Raw genomic sequence first — 21,715 nt, forward strand, 5'->3', positions numbered from 1 at the left:
GTAACCTCAAGATTGTATCTCCATCGCACTTACGTGCAAGTGTGTAGGAACCATAAATGTTTTTTGCTGAGGTACGAGTGAAAAAGCATCTATGGTTCCTACACACTTCCACATCAGGAAAGTGTGATAAGGGGTAGAATTAGGGGTGTAAATGGGTATCCATTTAATTAATTGGAATCAAAATTGAAAGTTTCAGTTCTGTTTTCTTTTTTATTATAACCAATTAGAGCTAGGTCTAAAATGGAATCGAATAAAAGGAATTGGAACCATTAGATTCTATCCAATGGATACTCACAGGTACCCAGAACACTAAAGATGATATAAGGTGTTTTTTTTTTTAAATTTCAAAATAAATATATGTTATATAAAATTCTTAAAATTTTCATATAAATTATATGATTGGAGCTTGAAATAAGTTCTCTTAAATTTTTTTTATTACTTCTAACTAAGATAAATTTTTATTTTTGAAAAAAATATTAATTTGTATCTTTACTATAATAAATTATAATTAAGTTAATAATATATTAATTTTTGAAAGGAATTGTTTCATTTATTTATTTATAATATTTCGAAATACATTTTTTTTTTAAATTTGATTTTTGACAATCAAACCGATTATGGATCTAAGTTCATTAGGAATCGAATCGAATTGGTATAATATTGAGGTCACTCCATCACAACTACTTTATTAGAGTTGTGATTTTCTTACTCGTAAATGTTCAGTTAGTCCATACTCGACTAACATGGAAGGGCACAGAATCGTAGATCTTTTTCTTTGAGATACACAAGAAAAGATCAACGATATTATGACGGTGCCAGTGCCACATAAGCCGAGTACATACAAAGTGAAAAATTTCAAGTCAGAGAATTATTAGCGCTTTTATTATTTATTAAGTAACGGAAAATGTGGCTAATTGAACGGAAGAGTAAAGTTAGTTTAGTAAATATTTTAATATATATTATGATGTGATGGCCGACGGGACCTACTATTGTCCCATGATTAGTTAGGTTTATTATAGAAATAATCAAATGTTAGGAATAAAAGTCATAAAACAGCATCGTTTTAGGTGACATTGATGATTTAGATGATCCAGGACACTGTACTACCTGTCATTGTGGTGCCTCAAACTTTGATGCTCTATGATGGAGCGAACTTTTTTCCGCTTTAAGGTAAACCTGTTAGATTACGTTTGGTAGTCACTAAATGTGTCTAGAGGCATATGGTTTCGTGTTCGGTCCATATGCAGGAATTGTAGGTGGAGAGAGAGAGAGAGAGATGGCTCTGTTACCTATAAATACTTCACGGATATTTTCTCCAATTTTAATCAGAAACGAACGCCTCGACAAAAATGACTCTGCCCTCATCTCTTAATTCTCCCGATTTCTCACTTCTAGGGATTTCTGAATCCGAATTTCTCTTAGGTCAGTTTGGATTCCTACTATATTAATTTCTCCTTCAATTGGATTCTCAAATTCTATCTTTTAGGATTTTTCTCTGAAACCTTGGGGATTTCGTTTTAAATTTTTTTTTTTTTTTTGGATTTAAAATCTGGTTTTTTGCTACTAGAATTTTACGGTTTATAAGCTAATTAGGTCTCTCAATATAGAAATCGTTTGTTTGATCGCTGGAGTTCGTTATCCGAAGTTGAACTTTGTTATAGAAATTGAAGTATTTGTGTGCCTAGAGAGAGTAAGAGAGGTCTATAATCTTAGCTCATATATTTGTTTTCTTCTTCAGGCATGGATGAAAGATTAAACAATGATGAATCCTCCTTGATGGGTCGTATTCAACAGTTGGAACGTGGTATGGACTCTGCTAGTCTCTGAAATTTGGCTACTAAAATGTTTTATTTTGTTTGTTTCTTTGGTGCTGAACATGGTTGATCTCCACAAGGGCTGTTCCATTAACTTGATTTGGTATCTATTGTGGATTTAAGCTACAAAGGTGCTTTGATGTTTTGATATATGAAAATATATTAAAAGGAAGGAGAAGATGAGAATGTTCAAGAGGAGGAGGCTGAGATAGCCCCCAAGGTAAGCAAAGGAAAAACTAAGCAAACTAAACAAACCAAAAAAAAGAAGAAGCGAGCATAGACCACTAGGAGTTACACATAAGATTCCACCTGAATACAAAGTCATCAAATGAAACTCCCAAAAAATCCTTGCTCAATTTCGACAAAAGTAAGCATTCCCAAGATCTCCAAATACATGGCATGAGACGTACTTTCCTTGCCCTAGAACACCCTGTTGTTTCTCTCTCTCCAAAGACCCCAAGCAATGGCCGAAGGAAGGATAGCCCAAAGGTAATTTTTTCTAAGACAAAATGTTAAAAGTCCACTCTTCCAAAAGAGAAAAGAAATTTTAAGGAATAACCCAATCCACTTGGAAAATGGAGGGAAAAATAGCCCAAATGCCACGTGAAAAGGAACAATGTTTAAGATGTGATTAACGGATTCCCCATCCCTCAAGCAGTGGACAAAAGTTTGGACAAAGGTGCTTTAATTTTCCTCCCCTTTTATATAAATATAAAAATGGAACCAAAGTAGAGAGGAAAAAGGAGGATGTAAGGAAACGCCTAAAGAGAGCATCCTCCAAAGCATTTTACATTGTTGTGGAAACTTAATAGAACCCAAAATAGAAGATGAAAGTTTTTCCGCAATAGAAATATTGACGATTCTCAAAAAGCATAACATTCACTTATCAAGAAGAGTGAGAGAGAGAGAGAGAGAGTATAACATTCCCTATGATGCCCAAAAAAAATTCAGGTTGAGGAGGTAGGGGAAATTGGGGAACTACGAACTCGCCTCTCCCCTTCAATTTGGAGTGCTAGAATCTTACACAGGCCCAAGTTTACAATGACTAGTCACTAATGAAATTTGAGACACCCATTCCACATATGACACATTAGATCAATAAGTAAAGACTTCCCTGACCTAATCAACTATAAACATAGACGGATTAAAAGTCCATATCAGCATAGCTGAGGAGTGGAGGATAAAGGGATGGTTATATGAAAAAAATGAACAAGCAGCTTGTAATGTTTGCTTGAAGACTTGAAAATTATTCGAGATACATTTTTGGTGCATCTTGTAGTGGAGTTGTTCCTTGAATGCTGTTGCTTGGGCCTCTAAAATGGAAGAAATAAAGTTGGAAATTCAGTTATGTTACAGACCATATTCTAGCTATTACCGAGGTAACTTGGTGTCAATATTTGTATGTATGCATACTTGTGAAATCTAAAAATACCATTGTAGTAACTGAAGATTTTTATGATAGCTTTCTTTTTAATTTCTCTTTTAAAATGATAAATTTCTTCGTTTATCGGGAAGAAAGTCAAGATAGTAGGGAAACCCTAGATCTAACAGGCCAATTTCGTACTCCTTTAGACCTTTTACATTTGTCTTGCTACTTTCCTTTTTTTTTTCATTCTAGATGCCCCTAGATTTTGATGGGCCACTTTTTGTACACTTTCTGATTTTTTGGTGCTTAGGCCTGAGGGACTTCCTTGTTTTCTTCATAGAACATCTACAAATAGTGATTGCATTGGTGGAAATCTAGACGCTTTTACTTGCTTTATCAGCTTTCTTGGAGAATTATTAATTTTCTTGTTTCCTTGTATCATCTCAAATTATCAAGTTTTTTTTCCCTTCTCCAGTAACTTCTGTGTTGTAAACCTTGTTCAGCTAGTCAACATTTGAATTTAACTTTTGACCTCTAGTGAGTCCATGGACTTTAGTGGAGTTATCTAATGATCCTAGATGTCAATTTTTTTCTTTTCAGAGCGTGATGAACTGCGGAAAGACATTGAGCAATTGTGCCTGCAGCAAGCTGGCCCAAGCTACCTTGCTGTGGCTACTCGAATGCATTTTCAAAGGTTTATGATTATTTTGTACATATGATTTTATTCCTTAATTTCCCATTCTGCGAGTTTTCTTGAAGAAATGATGGGAATTCTTAATAGTCAAATTAATCCTTATTAGGACAGCTGGCTTGGAGCTGGAGATTGAGAACTTGAGAAAGAAGGTAGCCACTTGCACAAGAGATAAAATGAATCTTCAGGAAGAACTTTCAGAAGTTTATCGAATCAAAGTGAGGTTTCGCTTCCTTTATTTACTCCTATTATGTCTTTTTTTTTGTACTTCGTTTGACATCTCACGTCCTCTTTGCTCTCAGAGCCAGCTGGCAGATTTACACAGTGCAGAGGTCTCAAAGGTAACTGAATTATTTTTTTAATGTTTTAATTTTGCTATTCAAGGAGAGTGGAGGAACAAGATTTGTTTAGCTGACACCAAATCTTTGGATGACGCATCCATGATAATAATGATGATTTCTGCTTATTAAAGGCTTGGCTTAAATTGCACCAACATGGTTTCCATTAAGCAGTAAAGGAAATGGATTGCTGCCTTTGTTGACCATGGTAGTCATGGTTCATCTTGTTCTGGTAAAGCATCATTTTACATCAGTTTATTGAATTTCGTAGTTATATCATGTTATTTCAGAATATGGAGGCAGAGAAGCAGGTTAAATTTTTTCAAAGTTGTGTTGCTGCTGCATTTGCTGAGCGTGATCATTCATTAATGGAGGTTTGACGTTAACTTCTATCTAAATTGTTGGGCCCATTTTATACATTTCCTGAATGTTTTAAAATATGTTTCGTGGCTTGTCACAGGCTGAGAAGGCTAAGGAAAGAGAGGAGGCCATGGCCATGAAATTGAATGATTTGGAGCAAGGGTATCTGTTCCATTTTTCTAACTTCAATTATTTTTTGTTCTTTAGTTGATTGATATTACAGATAATGTATCTGCATATACATATGTTGTATAGCAAAGGGTATTAATCTTTGAGGTTATTCAATAAGTGTTGGAAGAAAATGTGTCGAGGAAATCACAAATACTTTATTAAATTGCTCAAATAAATTTCTATTTGTATAGAAAGTTATTTATGCTGATTTACTATTTTAGTATTAATTACTTTTGGAAAAATTGAGGAAAACAGATTGCTTCTTTTTTCCCATAGTTTTTTTTTGATCGATTTCTTTTTTCCCATATAACACTAGTGGAATCTGAAAATGGCCATGTGCCTGTCAAAAAGAAGATCCTCAAACAAGACAACTGCTAAGTCAGCTGAGTCTCCTTGCGGCCTGTATTCAATTTAGCAGCATGCTTCCTGGGAAATATGTTAAAGATTTTTTGTCACATGGTGCCTAGATGCTTAAAAAGTTCCAAATAAATGATATCCATGTCAGTTATGGGTCCAATACTAAATTAGTTAAAAGTTGGGCTCGTGCCAAGTCATACCTTAGTTGTAGGAAGTTGGAGTGGATATGTGCTAATTTGAAAATTTTGCAGAAGTGGGGGTGACTCGGAAGTGTCCATCTTATGTGATCCCAAAAAATGTCTATTTTAAGTGAAATGCATAGATTTTATTTTGATAAGTAAATTCATGGATTATTTATGAATTTGGTTATCACAGTTTCTTGACCACCCACGGGGGTTCTTTTAACATATATTTAGTGCAGGGACTTTTGGGTTCTAGTGCTGTGGAGAAATTTGGGGTTTCTGAGTTTCTCATTTGTCTTATTACATATACCGATATGCGTAACTTTATGCATTCACTGAGTCTGATTCATTCATTTCATTGAAATCTTTTAATCCACCTCATATACATTGGAGGGTATGCAGTCAGATGTGTTCATTTACTGGAATTTTATTTTAATCAACCACTTGTACATGAAGGGTTGGAACCCTGTAACTTTGACTCATTGTAAAATAGTTGGTAATCTTATGCTGTTTTTAAAATCTTGTCAAGGGAGATTGTAACTCAGACCCAATTCTTCTGTTTCTGTACAGAAGTTGTTTCATTCTAATTTATTTTTGTACTTCTTTAATTCTTACTTTGTATAACAGAATGGAGGAGCTTACATCAGATTGCCTTGAAGCAAAGGAACTTCATGCTACACTACAGGTTGATCTAATGAAGCTAAAAGAACAGAATGAAACTTTAAGTGAGGTAATTAATTGAACTGTCTAAGTCTCCTTACCAAAATTTGTGTAGGACATGTTAAGTAGTTCGAACCCTTTCATTCCTTTTTTTTTAGACATGACATCTGGTAGTATAATTGAACTGCAAGTTTCAACCTTCCTCCCCCACCTCACCACACACACACACACACACATATATAATTATTTTAATTTTTTTTTCTCAATCAGAAAGAAATATTTATTTTTGCATTTGAAAGTTTCTTCAATAAAAAAACTATATATATATATATATATATATATATATATATATATATATATTTTTTTTTTTGCAAAAAATTACTGAATAATATTGTTCAGTAACTTTAGCTACATAATACTTAATAGTACAAAAATGCATTTATGTGTTAAATCAATTTTGGCAATTTCCTCTGTGTAATTTACAATTTTATATTTGATACAATTCTTTTATTTTCATAATAATGTTGATGGTGTCCAATTCAGAGGATGGGCATACCTCTCTTGAGAATACTCAAGACGTTAGGAATTCTATTCATTAACTTTCAAATTAACTCTCCATTACATTTATGATCATGATCTTCCATAAAATCAGCACTTTCTACTAATAGATAGCAACTATTTCCGCTAATCAAGCTTACCCAAAAAATGACAACTAAAATAAAGATGAGATCTACTAACAAATCTTTTACACTAAGCAACTTCCAGATTCCAATCTTCTCTATGATTTGCAAGCTTCAATGTTGCCACATCATGCCTCCCTTGCAACGTCATTGTCCTCTTGTGAGATTTTTTTTTGTTTTGATCAGTAAAAAAAGAAATAATATTAAAAATAAGTTGGTTGAGATAACCAACAAAAGAGTACAAGAACAAAGAGGAAAACCTCTCCACAGGGGAAAAAAAACCGATTAATCCTCCCCCAAGAGGTTACGAATTATATCCCAATTAAACACGAAATCTTCTCAATGAAAACCCCTATCAATTCTTTAAAGATTTCACCACACCACAAATCCTCTCAAAATCTGATCCTATCATCCGTCCCTACCAAGAATCTCACTCTTTTCTTAAATTGAGGAAGCACCTTCATAATCCCTTTCCACATCCCACACCCATACGGCCTCTTCGAATCCTTACTTTCCCAATCAAATCTATCTCCCCCGAACTTTGCATAGACAACTCTCCACCATAGACCCTCTCTTTCTTCCCCATACTCCAAAGCCACTTGCCTAACAATGCTTGGTTCATTAAGCCCACTTTCCATAAACCTAGACTTTTATCCTTTCTATCCACACACACATGCTCCCAACTTACCAAATGATATTTTCTTTTCCCATCCTTATCGTGCCAAAGAAAATCTCTAAAAAGTTTGTCCATCTGGATTTCTACACTCATTGGAATAGAGTAGATGGATAAGTGATAAACTGGTAAGCTATAAAGCACGCTCTTTATCAAGGCCAACTCCCCCCCTTTTGAAAGATGTGCATTCCGCCACACCCCCAATCTTCTCTTTACATGCTCGATGACCAGATCCCAAATGGACTTATTGTTATACGGAGTCCCCAAAGAAAGATTCAAACACGAAGACGGAAGGGAGCCTACCCCAAAACCCAAATTTGCCGCCAAAACTTCCACCTCTTGCACTTGGCCCACCGCAAACACCTTACTTTTCTGAGCATTAATTGGTATTCCAGAAACCGCCTTGAAACAACAAAGAACACCACCTAGAAATCCAACTTGTTGCAAATCCGCATCTAGAAAGATCAATAAATCTTCTGCAAACTGTAGGAATGAAACCACTGGTCCAAAAGAGTGAACTCCAAAGCCGCCAAGATTACCATTATCTATCGCTTAACCCAACATCCTCCCCAACGCCTCAACAACAACAACAATCAAGAATAAGAGTGGCGATAGAGGGTCTCCCTATCTCAAACCCCTGGAGCTCCTGAAATACTCCGGTGGAGAACCGTTAACCAAAATAAAAAAACGATGTAGAAAACACACACTTCATCACCCACCTCATCCACCTCTTGCAAAACCCATCCGGCCCATAAGATAGCGTCAACAACTCCAGCTCATGTGATCATATGCTTTTTCCAAGTCCAACTTACAAACCACTTGGGAATTGATGATTTGAATCTTGAGTTGATGCATTCGTTTGCCACTAAAACGCCGTCCAGAATTCGTCTCCCTTTCAAGAATGCCCCTTGGCACTGACCAATAACATTGTAGAGGACCTCCTTCAATTTGGAAGCTAACAGTTTATGAATTGTAGGAAGGATGATCTAGAGGTTTGGGCTGCCAATGATGATGGTGAACAAAAAATGATGTTTTTGAAAATCTCTTTTTCAACAAGTATAATTATAGGAGGGTTAATACTTACATAGTTTTGGTTATCTTTTGAAATAGGATCTTCATTGGCTGAATCTTTCTACTTCTGGAAATATGATGCTCTATGCTCCAATTCCAATCATGCTCCCACTTCTTCTATGTGGTCTCTCTTGATTTTATTTCTTGTAGTATTGCTAATTGTGGCATGCTGTCATTTTTTATTTCAAATACCTCTTCTTCTATGTTTCAAATGTGATCTTGCTGAGCTAGTAGAAACACCTAATAGAGTTGATGAGATCCATGTTTTTGGGATCTCTTATGATGTTTCATATTGTTTCAACACTTCGAGTTTGTTCACATTCCTTTTCTCTAAATTGTAATGGAACCAATTAACATGTGTTTTCAGGTTATTAATAAGTTTTATGATATCCGACAAAGTTCACTTGGTGATATTGTGGATAGGCGCTTGGATGAAAAATGTGAATGTCTTTTGCATGATGATCCAGAAATGTGGTGTTTTGAGGATCATAGGGAAACTTCCACCTCTGAGTACATTGTAAGTTTGGAGAACCTCTAAGTCTTGCTTTATGCTACTTCATTTTTTTTTGCTTTATTCCAAGATAACTTGAGTTAGTGGTTTCTGATTAAGGGGTCTTTGTTTAAGCTGAAATGGTGTAGATGCTATATGATTTGCTAATGGCATGTTTTGTGTAGGATATAAATACATACAAACATGTATGCATTTTGTTTATCACTTATTTTGTCTCTGAGAATCTTGATAGGCCAAAATGCCTATAGAAGTGCTAGGAAATTAACGTTTTATTCAAATTTGTCATCATTATCGAAAAATCCCTAATGTTGAAATTAGTAGTAGTGCAGATTATCTGTAAAAACGAGATTTAGGAAATCTATAAATCTTGGAAATGATATACATTCATATAGTTTGAGTGATGATACTGTTGAATATCATTCTAACCACTTTTTGTTTTCTTTTAAGTTTCTCTTGGTATATTTATTTCTAAGAATTTATTATCTTTCTTTATTCATTATTAACCAACTTTTACTATGTGCTATTGAAATTTACCATTTTCTTAAACTGTTTAGTATACCTCAGTCTATTGTATTCAAAGCTGTATTTATGATATGTGCGCACACTGATGTATATCTATTATATATAACTAAATAAACCCTTTATGAAGACCTTTTTTCTATAAAGTACCACTTCCAAAGGGGGTGTGGACGCCTTGTTGCATTAAAAAAAGGATATTACTATTATTTACAGCAGTTTTGTAATTTTACTTGTGTAATATATTTTGGATTGTGTTAAATAGACAAAGCAAATCATCCCTTAACCATATGTCCATATCTAGCCACATGTCTATCTTGGAAAGTCTTTTGTTCTGATTTCTCAAATTGCCTTAACTTCCAATTACCAGTTTCAAGATAAAAAATACATTGTTAGAAAGCTCTAGCCAATATCTTTACTATGTATATGTGATGAAATATAAAATTTATTTATATAAGTACGAAAATTTCTTGTACTTCCCTTAGAAATGTGTTTAAAAAAAAAAAAAAAAAACTATCAACAGTGCTTTATGCAAAAAACAATATGGTTATTTTTATCTTTACCTACCCCTCTTTTTCGATGAATGAAATCCATATGAAGTTGTTAAGCTTTTCTAGCATCTTGTTTTGATGCCATAATGTGTCTCCTTCTTTTATAGTAAATATTTTATCAAAAAGGGAAAAACTAAATAATATGAAAGAATACAAAGAAATGGGAGGGTGAGAGAGGCTCTCAGCTCAATCTTTACAGTTAGAGCTCATGAACTATCTTTCCCATCTAAAGATATGATTCTCAAATCCATTACAATCCCTAGAAGGATCTTAGCTATAGAAAATAAAATGAAAATGTAGCTAATAGGATGGCTCCAAGGTCTTCCTCATGATAAAAAAATCCACCTATTTCTTTCTTTCCAAATGGCCCAACAAATGTGAATGGTATTTGAGGGGGCAATGCTTTGCCTCAGTCCCCAAATGCATGGTGTAACCAATGAGGTCAAGTCCTCTTCTGCGATGAGACTCTCCAGTGGGGCAATTCTACTCAAACACATGTGCCAGTCAACAAATTAGTGAAGTTTTGAGTCTAATGTGAGGAAATTGTATGCCTTAACCTTTTGTTGTTTTTCCTTTTATAACCTCATCTGAGGGGTAGGTGGTGTATCCCTTCTTCCCATCTTCTCCAAAGCCCATGCTCTGTGGTCAGTGAAGGGTCCTCTCATTTGTCTCATTGAAGTCCATGCTCCTAGTCTCCCGAAGCCATGCCTTCCCTTATATTACAGGGTTTAGCTTGATTGGTTGGCCTCCTATAATCCACGGGATATGTCCGTACACTTGATTATTGTTAGGCGTGCGCTCAAGTGGATCTTCCTCCCTATTAAGGTATACATGAGAAAATATTAACACCGGAGCAATCCTCCGTGGAACAATCTCTCAAAATATGTGTTTATCCCTATACTGTGGAAGTTGCGGAATTGAGCCCATTTAGTTCTACAATGATTACCATATACTTCTGGTGGGATCTTTGTTGAGCTGAATGAACTTCATTCCCTTGTTTTTGCAGCACATGGATAAATAGACATTTAGGGTTATATTCATTTTTTTTTCTCTGTGCGACACTTTAGACCAAATTCTGGAAAGAAAGGTCATCCAAATGCAAAACTAAGGGCTATGCAATAAGACATTGAATACGATAGATATTTTATAAGATGACTAAGCTGCGTCTAAGCCGCTTTGTTTCTGTATTTTCATTCTGCAACACAGATGCTGTTTCCTTGTACAGGGTGCCTTAGAAAAAGAGCTGGAGACATTGAAGAACTCTGCGGCTAATCTTCAAAACAAGCTGAAGATGGTATGAGTTTATTATTCAAACACTGAATTTTGTCTGAATTCCAATATTGCTGTTCTCTGCGCTAACTATGAACACTTAATTTCATTATGGGTACATAGGGATTAGAAATTGAAGATCATTTAAGGAAGAAAGTATGTGAATTGGAAAAAAAGAAGGTAAGAATGTGCATGTATTAAGAAGTTAAAATAGGGTCTTCCCACATTTTTTTAAATTTCTTTTGTCTTGTTTATTCCAATGCAGTTTCTTTCAGATGACCTGATTAAGAATAGGATATCAGAGTTGCATCATTTCCATATTCGTCATAGATGTGAAGTCATAAATTTACTTGAGCAAGAGAAGACTTGGTTCAAATCAATGCTTGATGAGGTACAAGAAAAGATAGGACAACTCAGTGGGAACAGAATACAAAACTTTGAGTCCCTACAGAGAGATGCAAAGATTGATGACATTGAATGCCGAGATGTTCATATAACTACTGATGCTGATCACAGTGTGCTGCCTGAGGTTTGTAGATTTATCTTTTGATATTCTATTCATTTTCTTTTAGCTGCAGAGTTGTTCATTTTCTCCTGCCTTGTAATAATCTGGTTTTCTGGAAACTGCTCAAGAGAGAATTTCTTTTATACCTACTGCTGTTTCATGCACGTAAAGTGACTGTAAGATTTGTTCATTCACACTGATGACTAGTTGATAACTACTTTAAAGGCACGCAGATAAGTGTACTGGTGAATGTAAGATTTACCTATTGTTTCTATGAACATTAAATTAAGATAGAAATATTCAATTTCCATGTTTTAAAATACTAGATTTCTATTAAAATATTTTTGTAAACAGTAATTTTGGTCAAAATACTCTATTTTTGAAAGATTATGCTAAATATTTATAAAAATTTATGAACATAAAAAACTATAAATTGCTCATAGAAAGGACATGTAAGTTACACATAATATTCATTCATTAGTATAAATGAGTCACGATTAGCTAGGTATTTATATATAATCTTATTTTGCTCTATTCTAAGAATATTAGCATGTTTAGATAGGCACGACATAAATCGTCCATGTTCCATTCATTAAGTATATTAGTAATTTATTCATACATGTTTTAAGTAAAAATATAATAATTCATGAACGAAGTAATTTATAGTTTCTTCATTTGAACAATTGTTGTATTAAGATTTATGTAGTTAATAACTTAATATGACATTATTATTCTCATTTCCATGTAGAATAGTTATTGTTGGTTGTCGAGCTCTCAAGCACTCGTGGATTTGTTTCATCGTTTCCATGATAATTGTATATTTCCACACTGTTCAAAATATTTCCATTTTTAGGATGACCGAAATAGATACCGAAACTAAACTTTAATATCTTGAATATTTATCATCTTATTTTGATGTATTCTATGTATACTAGTGCGTTCATATAAGCATGCACATCCAGTGGTCCATATTCTATTTAGTTCGGTATACTAGTAACATATATTTAAAAGAATAATAATATTGTGTTAATACTATAATTAATTACTTACATGTTTATAATCTCTAGAGGGTTGATGTAGCTTTTCTTCTTTACAAGATTCATGTTTTATTGGTTGAAGAATGATGCTTTTCTTTTGGAGAAAGGCTTGTGAGCTTGATCTCCTGTATTAACTTGGACTCCAAGTGTTGTTTAAGATGAGGAGGGCTTGTAACCTTGCTCTTCTCTAATATTGGAGTCTCACTCTTCTAAGAAAATGATCAATCATTTGGAGAAGGCCTTGTGTGCTTGTCTTTTGAGAAAATGATCCAAGATTCCCCAAAAGGTCTTGGCTTTGGTATTTATAGTTTTAGGTTGGGATCAACTTTCCAATGACTCCTTTGATTTGATGGACTTTGCTAATTGATTTGAGATCAAATCAATCCCCTTCCAATCTAGCAATTTTACATACTTTTGGTAGGACCTACTATCTCTTTGGGTGTGGGATGCCTATAACCCCCCCCCCCCCCCCCCCCCGCAAAAATAAAAAAATTATGGTTTATAATTTCTGAAAGGAATCAGCGAATAAATCGCATTTATTTGAAATCAAAGTCTTTTTTTTTTTTCTTGGTTTGTCCCTTCAATTTTTTTTTTTAATTTCACGTTTAATCTCTACAGAAGAATGTTTCTGCCTCGTCACAATTTTTGGCTGATGGAACTTCTGGTGCATCAGATGTCCTTGCACAGGCATTACGAGAGAAGGTTGCATACATCTTTCTATGCCCCAATATTTGGTTGTTCCTTGCTTTACATGTTTAACAATTTCTGCACTGATGTGTCATGTGGAATATGAAAATTAACTGGCTTGTTACACCTGTAATTTACCATTACATCCTGGTCAGGTTGGTGCACTATTGCTTTTGTCACAGCAGGAAGAAAGACATATGTTGGAGGGGAATGTAATTGCAGCCCTTCAGCAAAAGATGGATGACCTGCAGAGAAATTTACTACAGGTAACTTCCAGAAAACATCTTCATTTCGTGCATTTCTTCTCCAAGATTGATTTCATAACAAATTGTGAGTATTGTGGTTTGTTGTGGAGTAACATGCACTAGATTTTTCCTTTGTAATATCGGTACATCATATGAAGGAAGTATGAATTGATAGGTAGATAGATCTAAAATGTGATTCTCGAACTGTTTGTCCTGATTTTCACTTTATAAGAAGCATGAACTATGGTCAGAGAAGCATTTAACTTGTACCAAATCTACAATAATTCCAAAATATGGTCTCGATAATGTTTGTCAAAACTATGCCTTATCCCTTATGCTAGAGTGGGCAAATTTTATCATATTTCAATATTCTCCTCAATCTTGTAGGGAGTTTTGTATAAGAAAAATGCTTAGACTGACTTTGGAAATAACACTGCCTTCAGCACTGTGTGCACCAGAACCATAGATTTTTCTCGAGATACGAGTTGTACACTTGAGGAAAATTGATGGTTCTTTGCACACACAGTGCTGAAGACAATGTTGTCAGAAGTCAGTGCCATAATGTTCTAAAAGTACAGAAGGAGGAAAAAAATGATGTGGATCAAGTTAGTGAGAGCAAATATTATGATATTCGATTTAAGACATGTCTTCTTATTATTATTATTATTTTTATGAGTATAAAATATATTGAAGAAAGGAGGAGGAACAAAATACAAGAAGAGAAGGCTGAGATAGCCCCTCGAAGAAAGCAAAAATGAACGAATTTTTTTCAAAACATCAATGATTACACAAGGAATTCCATCTAAAAACAAAATCATCGAAAGCAGTCCCCGCAAACTCTATGTTCAGATTTGATCAAAGGTACAAAAAGCCCAAGATCTCCAAGAAAACGCCATGAGAGCTTCTTGCCTTACTTTTGAACACTCTGTTATTTCTCTCGTTCCACAACCCCCAAACAATAGCCGAGGAAGCATAGCCCAGAGGTATCTTTTTATGGAGGAGAAAGCATTATTGGTCCACTCTACTAACAACAAGAAGAACTTCCAAGGTAAGACCTAGTTAATACGGAAAAACCCAAGGAAAAAAGACCAAATATCATGAGAAAAAAAACAGTGAATTAAAATATGGTCAACCGATTCCCCATCCCTCGGATATCATGAGAAAAAAACATGTCTTTAGATATAATTGGATGGGGAAACAATATTTTCTCAGTTTACCCTAGATAATTGAACAGGGTTGTGGCGATGTTGACTAAGCCTTCATGAAATCCAAATGGCCACATTGGATATGGAATCTTGAATCCTTGAGTATTGACCAAGTTAGTAGAGACATTAGGTGATCAATGATCCTTAAACATGTGGATTTGTTGCCACTTGCCAATACTACCATTATGGCATTCTTCCTTGTTCATTTCCAAGTTCTTTAGCATTTTCTTGTTATTATTATTTTTTCTAGTGTGGAAGGGTATCTAAAACATCTAGCCTTTTTTAGGAAAGAGATCACACTCAACAAAGGTAACAATGTTCGTCTTTTGGGGCCTGTTGATGCAGAGTCTTCCCTCTTCTTCTTCAACTCCTTGATTTCTTCTCCAATCCTAACAAAAGAAAGATATATTATTTTCTGCTATTGCTATTTTGACTAGGACATCACATGCGTTGGTTATTGCATATTATTAATGTAATTCTTTGGCATCCTCATGCTCTCTTTTACCTTGAACAATGTTTGTTGTAACTCAATGAAACTTTTCCTCCTAGATGGTTTTGTTTGTTAGAGAGGCTAATATGTTTTGTTGATTGGATCTATCTATGAATGTGCACTAAATGTTTTCCAGGTTACAAATGAGAAGGTGAAAGCTCTTATGGAATTGGCACAATTAAGGCAGGAGTACCAACTATTGCAAGAGTATGATTTCTTCTTGTGTGGTGCTTATTTTGGTTTCTCAGTTGGTTTTTGTAAAGCCAGAATCACGTTTAGTTCTTGTGCACATATTGATGTTACTGTTAAGGCCAATGCTATTAAAGGTTGTCGTGTACCCAAAGCGTACTAACAAGGCCCAGGAATGCCCTGGTACCAAAGGGTTTACCCTGGAACATTAAATGCCAAATGTTTAAGCAATCGCCTAAGCTAGATTTGTGGTTATATATGTATATAACTTGTGTAACTTTTTTCATTACTTCATACTCTATTGTTGTTGTTGTCATTATATTATTATAATAAATAATAATAATTTTTTTAATCAAATCGAAACATTAAAATCTCATTTGATACAATGTTTCGGTCAAGAGAAAAACCAAGATGCTCTCGACTAAAACATTCTTAGTCCAAAACATTCAATGTTTTGTTCCAATCCCATCCAAAACCAGAATGTTCTGCTGAAACATTCCGAAACTGCATAAAACTTTGAACCATTATTGTTATGCTGGTGGTGGTTGTTTTTATCGTCCTGTCTTTCTGATTTTTTAGTAAACATGTCTTTTGAATTTTCTTGACTTTTTAGTTTAAAAGTAGAATTTCACATTTGCCAAGTTTGATATGGTCGTCAAAATCAATCAATAATAGTCTTATTAGTAATATTTGTTTATTTTACTGATATGATACTAAAGAACCGATGTTGTATAGGTGTGGCCTAACCTTTTTGACTACATTGGCTTAGACTTGCAACAATTCAAGAATGAAATACAACACTCGTTAAAATGATATCTAGTGGTGATTTCCTATCGTCTATTGTTATGTCCAAACACATTGTTGGTTAATAATTGAACTTTTAGATATAATGACATCTTCTTGTGAAGTGAATGTCTCTAAGATGATCTCACTTAGGTTTTTCAAATTGATTTAACCAGCTTTGAGCTCCAAGTTTTAAAAACTCAATTCGATACTTGGAAACAGATCTAGGCAGTTTACTTGAGACTTTTGGTTCAATAGTTGGAGTAACGATATGACTTGATTTTTAAGAAACCTGAAATAAAATTTGTTATACTTATCGAAAGCACAAACTTGTTTGATTTTAGATTTGGTGCTTGGAAATAGGTAAATTCAATTCCATTGAGACTTTGATTGATTAGTAGGTGTAAATGTTTTTTTTTTTTCAGAGCCCGAGTATGAGTGATTATTTAACCATTTTTTCCGATTCAGTACATTGTTACCTACTCCAGTGATGTTTTATGATTTCATCAGACAGATGTATTTTTTTACTTAAAAAGCTTAGGGAAGAGATTGAGAGTATGTTCGGTCACGCATGGAAAATTGGAATTTTCATTGTTTTGTTGCTCATTTTCCGTGTAAAATGATTTTCCACTCTCATCTAAAAGTCCACTCTTGGCTGGATTTTATTTTTCCACTCAACCCCATGGGAAAACTCTTTCTTTTTCCTTAGTGCAATCGAACTGTGGGATTCATTTTTCCATGATCATTTTCCCATAGATTTCGAATTCCCTGGAAAATGATCCTGGCAATCAAACAGACCCTCAAGTTTTTTCTCAAAACTATTCCATTTTCCTCCCCTCCCTCTTCCCATTTAATACAACTCTTAAAACATTTTGTTTATTCCTCCCAAACCCATTAATTCTAAATCCTATACTGCTGTATCATGTGACTTGTGTTACCATGTGTTATTGTTTGCTTGCATTACACTGTGCTAGTGAACAATAAAAATTTAGCTTTTTCCGAAGTATATTTTTTTCTGAAGTTCAGAGGATTATGTAGCCATCAACATAATCCCCTCAAAAGCGAAAATCAAAGGGGGTGGTTTATTTCTTACTCATCCATGTTCCCCATCTTATTGATAGTTACCATTTCCTATTTCTGAAATTTCTCCTATGTTTCATGGTTATTTTTCCTGACATCCAGTTTTCATAGTGGGGTAATACAATGTCTTTTCTTTTCTTTTGACATGATTGGGTTCTTCCACCTGAAGTTTGGTTGATAGGGCATATTTATGTTTCCTCAGGAGTGGATGCTTTATTAGATACTTTTATTAATATCTGAAAAAACTTAAACTCTTTTGACAATTTTTATTTATTTCACAAATGATAAATTGATTTGGATACTGATAAGCACGGCGGTAACTCATGTAGAAAACTCGGTGACGGGATGAAACAAGGAAATTTTCCGGCTGACGTTGGGGACAAAAGTATTGTTGCTCATGAAAGAGACGGGAAATTGAAAAACCTGCTAAAGAAAACATATCTGAAACGCTGGGTTGGTAGATTAGATCTTAGTGGAAATGAAGCTGATTGTCAAGTGAATAATAATGGAGGCAATCTCACCAACAAAAGTTCCAATTACTCTGTCGAATTTGCAAGGTATATAAATGTATTTTTCTATGTTTACTTGAAAATGCATGGGGCTACTATGTTTGGAGTTTCATTTTGTTCACAATCATATTCCATTTGTATTGCACAATTTCTTTACAATCATATATATACCATTTGTATTACACGATTAGGTATGCACCTTTTCTCTACTGAAAGGGACAGGGAATTGCAGTAGACAAATGTGAAGTTCTTGTTTATTTTTCATTTACTAAAGATCACACTTCTAACACCAGCTATTCATCCCATTAAAGTAGGTGACAGGAAAAGAAGGGAAAGAAAATGATCATGAGGTAAAAAAAGATTCAAAGAGCACAGATGAACTGAAATAACCTAATAATGATTTGCTATTGTTCCGACACTACACCACAAGTTGTGCAATGCCATCTACTAGTTCAACTTGAAAATTGAGATGACCTAGCTGTAGCTTCATTAAAAATGACTGCATCCTAGTCTGAGGACCTGCCTTTCCAGCTTGAAAATTGAGATTCTCTTCACTTCAATTCAGTAATGATGACTCCAACCTGGTCTTTCATATATGCTTGTTCTTTATCTTTCTCATGAAGTTGTCAATCTATTTTGGTACCTATTTAATTTTTCTTAGAGAAAACTTCAGAATATATAAACTGCAAGTTGGTTGTTATATAATAAGATAATCAAGATATTGTCGCAATTTGAATATTAATTCCCAAGTTGGTTAGTGAGCCATATCAATTTCGGCGGATGGCATAATCATCTGCTCTTCTGAGCCTCCACACTGTATGCACCAACTTGATGCTCTTCACTTCCATATGAGTTACTAAGATTTGATTTGAATCATAAGATTTTAACAGCATGCTCGCATCCAGCATCAGCAGGGGAAATTTTAATCTTTTCTCTATTGAGTTTCAAATATGGGAAAAACATTTTTTTTTTCCTTTTTCAGTTGAAAAGTTTAAAGTATATATGGTATTTTTTTTTATTTTTCTGTCACCAACAACCATTTAATTTTATTTTTTTTCTGATTGGAAACTATGTCATCTTTTCTTTTGGATATGTTTCATGTTGCTAATTTGGTAGATCATGGAGTTTATTGATGAGAATCCTTGTTTTATTTCAAAATTATACTATGTTACATTTCTATATCCCTTTGCATTAGTGATTGTTGTTGTGTGTTTGAAGCCCTAAGATAGTATTTTGGCAGGCATGGATTGCTTGGAAAATGTCATCTTATCAAAGAATTATGTATTAAAGTTCACTTGTCTCTCTTATGTTTGTGTTTCAGAATGAAGATTGAAAATGCAACCCTAAAAGAAAGTATCGAAAGTATGGAACGTTTAACTTCTTCTGTTCACAGACTTCGTGTGTCACTTCTAAAGGTTATTCTTCTGCACTGTTGCTTCCATGAGATTTTCCATATTAGAAAACGGGAATGTGCCTATGGAACACTAGTGCATGTTCTTTTTCTCATCATCCATATTTTCTTGGGGTGGGGACGAGGTTCCATAATAATTAAAATATCTAGCCTTCAGTGCAATGCAGTTGAACATTTCTTTTACTTCCATTTGATGCTCACTACATAGCTCTTAGCATTAATTTTCTCTCGTGTACGATGGAGCCTCACTGTGCTTTGAGTTTTTGAGTTTGGTGAGATGGTCGTGACCACACCTCAGTTAGCGGAGGTCTTGAGTTCGGATCCCCCACTTAGGGGCCACCCTCAGGGATTTATCCCAAAAAGTACTTTGTATGGGGGGAAGGGCCTGCACATGCCCTAAGGATTAGTTGGGTGATCTTAAGAGGCCCAGATACCAAGGTTAAAAAAAAAAAAAAAAAAAACAATTAGAGCCGATGTATTTGAGCAATTGTGTTCTTATTTCCCGTTTCTTGGAATAAGTCTTCACTCTTGTAAAAATCCTTTTGTAGGCAAAAGACGCGGCAACTTCTCCAGGCACTGTTGCTAGTACAATCAAAACTCTGGATAGTATTATTAGTGATGCAAAACTTATAAAGACGGCACTTGGGAGTTCCCTTCCTGTTAGCTGGTTGGTCGAGGTAGACCACCCTGGATCATCTTGTGGAAGTGTTAGTGATGAGGCCACTGATGATTGTGGGAGCTCTGATAGCGAGAAACCGGACACTGTTTCTGCTGCTGGATTTGAGATGGTGGAGCCTCTGATACTAGCAGCTCAGTTGCTAAAAGAGAACATAACCAAAAGCAGTTGCAGAGATGAAAGCTGATTATTATCTAATATGTTGGTAATGGCTTCGCTTGTGGGAGCATGTAATTGTGTGTATCTTGTAATTGCCAATGCATTCTATTTTTATAGGCCCAAATGATGTGTATTAGCTACCTATGCAGAGGGTGAAAAAAAGAAAAAATGAAAATAGTGTTATTATCTAGAAGTTGTTTTTACATTATTTGGGGATACTTTGTTGTTGTTGAGGCATGCGATGTGGCATAGAGGTTCAGTAAGCCAATGAGTGCTCACCTAATTGGCAATTTATAGCTGTGGGAGTAAGATTTTCAGGATCAGAGTGCATTGTAATAAAAGTAAAATTTGAGAGCTAGAATTAGTGTCTGAAATCTGAGAATAAAGTCTACTTGAACAAAGTTCCAAGGAGTCCGGATTTGGGATACTCTCTAGGTGATGATTACCATCTGCAGCAAGTTGATTGTAAGCCGACTATAACGGCAGATAAATTATCATTAGTGAAATAAATGATGGTTATACGTATGGATTGGTAAGATTAGCGTGTGGCATGATCAAAAAGTTCGGAAAGGCCAACCTTCAAAATTGTTGAGTGCCTTTGTATTAACATGTGGAGGAATGAGGTTTGAGAAATGACATTGGGTCATGGGGTGTGAGCGGAGTAGATGACAAGACTAAGCAGCCAGATAAGATCAATTATGCCTCAAAAAACGATTACTTCACCCACGCCATAGCAATTGTCTTCAACTAAAATAACAAAAATCTTAAAAGCAAACATCCAACTTCTTAAAAGAAAGTAGACCACCAATAGATATAGAATCGTGCCGCAGTGACCTCAAGATTGTAGCTCACATCACACATCCTGATGTGATTGCAAGTGAAAAAGCATTTTGAGGTCACTCCAGCATTATTCATAGATCTATCCTTGTTTCTAAACCCCTAAGCCATCTTTTAGGTTTCTACTTGCAGTGAGTCAATCCATAAAGTATTATTGGACGTGCCGTTTAGTAACTTTTCATGAGAAATCTTTGACCCTTTTTTTCTGCAGAAACAATTCAAGACATTTTGCAAGAATATGGTCCGCTATACAACCCGATCTAGGAGTTAGGTTCTCCTCATTATCAAGTTTGCACTAACAAGTTCACCCTTCATAATTCACACTTAGCTTAGGTTAATGCTTGGAATGATTGAAATTTATGGTGCTGGAGGTTCTCACCTTTGAGAATCTGTGTTGTTATCTATATATTATTGTTTCTTTTTGGGTGATTGTCCAAGTACCAAGCTCCATAGAAAGAGGAAGCAAATGCCCAAAATGCATTTCTGACATTTAGAGTCTTCACCCCAGAAAAAAGGTGATGGTGGTTTCAGAAGGTAAGACAGGAAATGGTTGACTGTATGTAGTTTAAATTAAGAATGCCATTATTATTGCTCCCATTCCAAATGCCTTTGGAGACAAATTGGCTTAATTAATAATATGATTAATGCTGGAGTGACCTCAGTGGGGGACATCTTGACGTGGTGGGGCGCGC

At 34.9% G+C, this 21,715-nt stretch overlaps 1 protein-coding gene across 4 annotated transcripts; it reads left to right on the forward strand.

The window, feature by feature from the left end:
- Positions 1 to 1,225: 1,225 nt before the first annotated feature.
- MEE13 (myosin heavy chain-like protein) lies at positions 1,226 to 20,449 on the forward strand. 4 transcript variants are annotated; one of them, XM_086435384.1, is made up of 18 exons: positions 1,227 to 1,422; positions 1,739 to 1,804; positions 3,781 to 3,874; positions 3,981 to 4,089; positions 4,174 to 4,212; positions 4,500 to 4,583; positions 4,670 to 4,731; positions 5,907 to 6,009; positions 8,731 to 8,880; positions 11,167 to 11,235; positions 11,334 to 11,390; positions 11,476 to 11,739; positions 13,371 to 13,454; positions 13,595 to 13,705; positions 15,516 to 15,586; positions 17,761 to 17,988; positions 19,262 to 19,355; positions 19,900 to 20,449. In XM_086435384.1, the coding sequence occupies exons 1-18, from the start codon at positions 1,350 to 1,352 to the stop codon at positions 20,212 to 20,214; spliced, it is 2,073 nt and encodes a 690-aa protein (XP_086291510.1). In that variant the 5' UTR covers positions 1,227 to 1,349; the 3' UTR covers positions 20,215 to 20,449. The 4 variants fall into 4 exon arrangements, with proteins under 4 accessions (XP_086291511.1, XP_086291513.1, XP_086291510.1 ...); XM_086435386.1 differs by having other exon boundaries at positions 1,347 to 1,422; positions 3,986 to 4,089; XM_086435385.1 differs by lacking the exon at positions 13,371 to 13,454 and having other exon boundaries at positions 1,226 to 1,422.
- Positions 20,450 to 21,715: the final 1,266 nt, after the last annotated feature.

This window comes from Akebia trifoliata, chromosome 3 (genome assembly GCF_017979445.1).
Source record: "Akebia trifoliata isolate Shusen 1 chromosome 3, ASM1797944v1, whole genome shotgun sequence".
Classification (NCBI taxonomy): Eukaryota; Viridiplantae; Streptophyta; class Magnoliopsida; order Ranunculales; family Lardizabalaceae; genus Akebia; species Akebia trifoliata.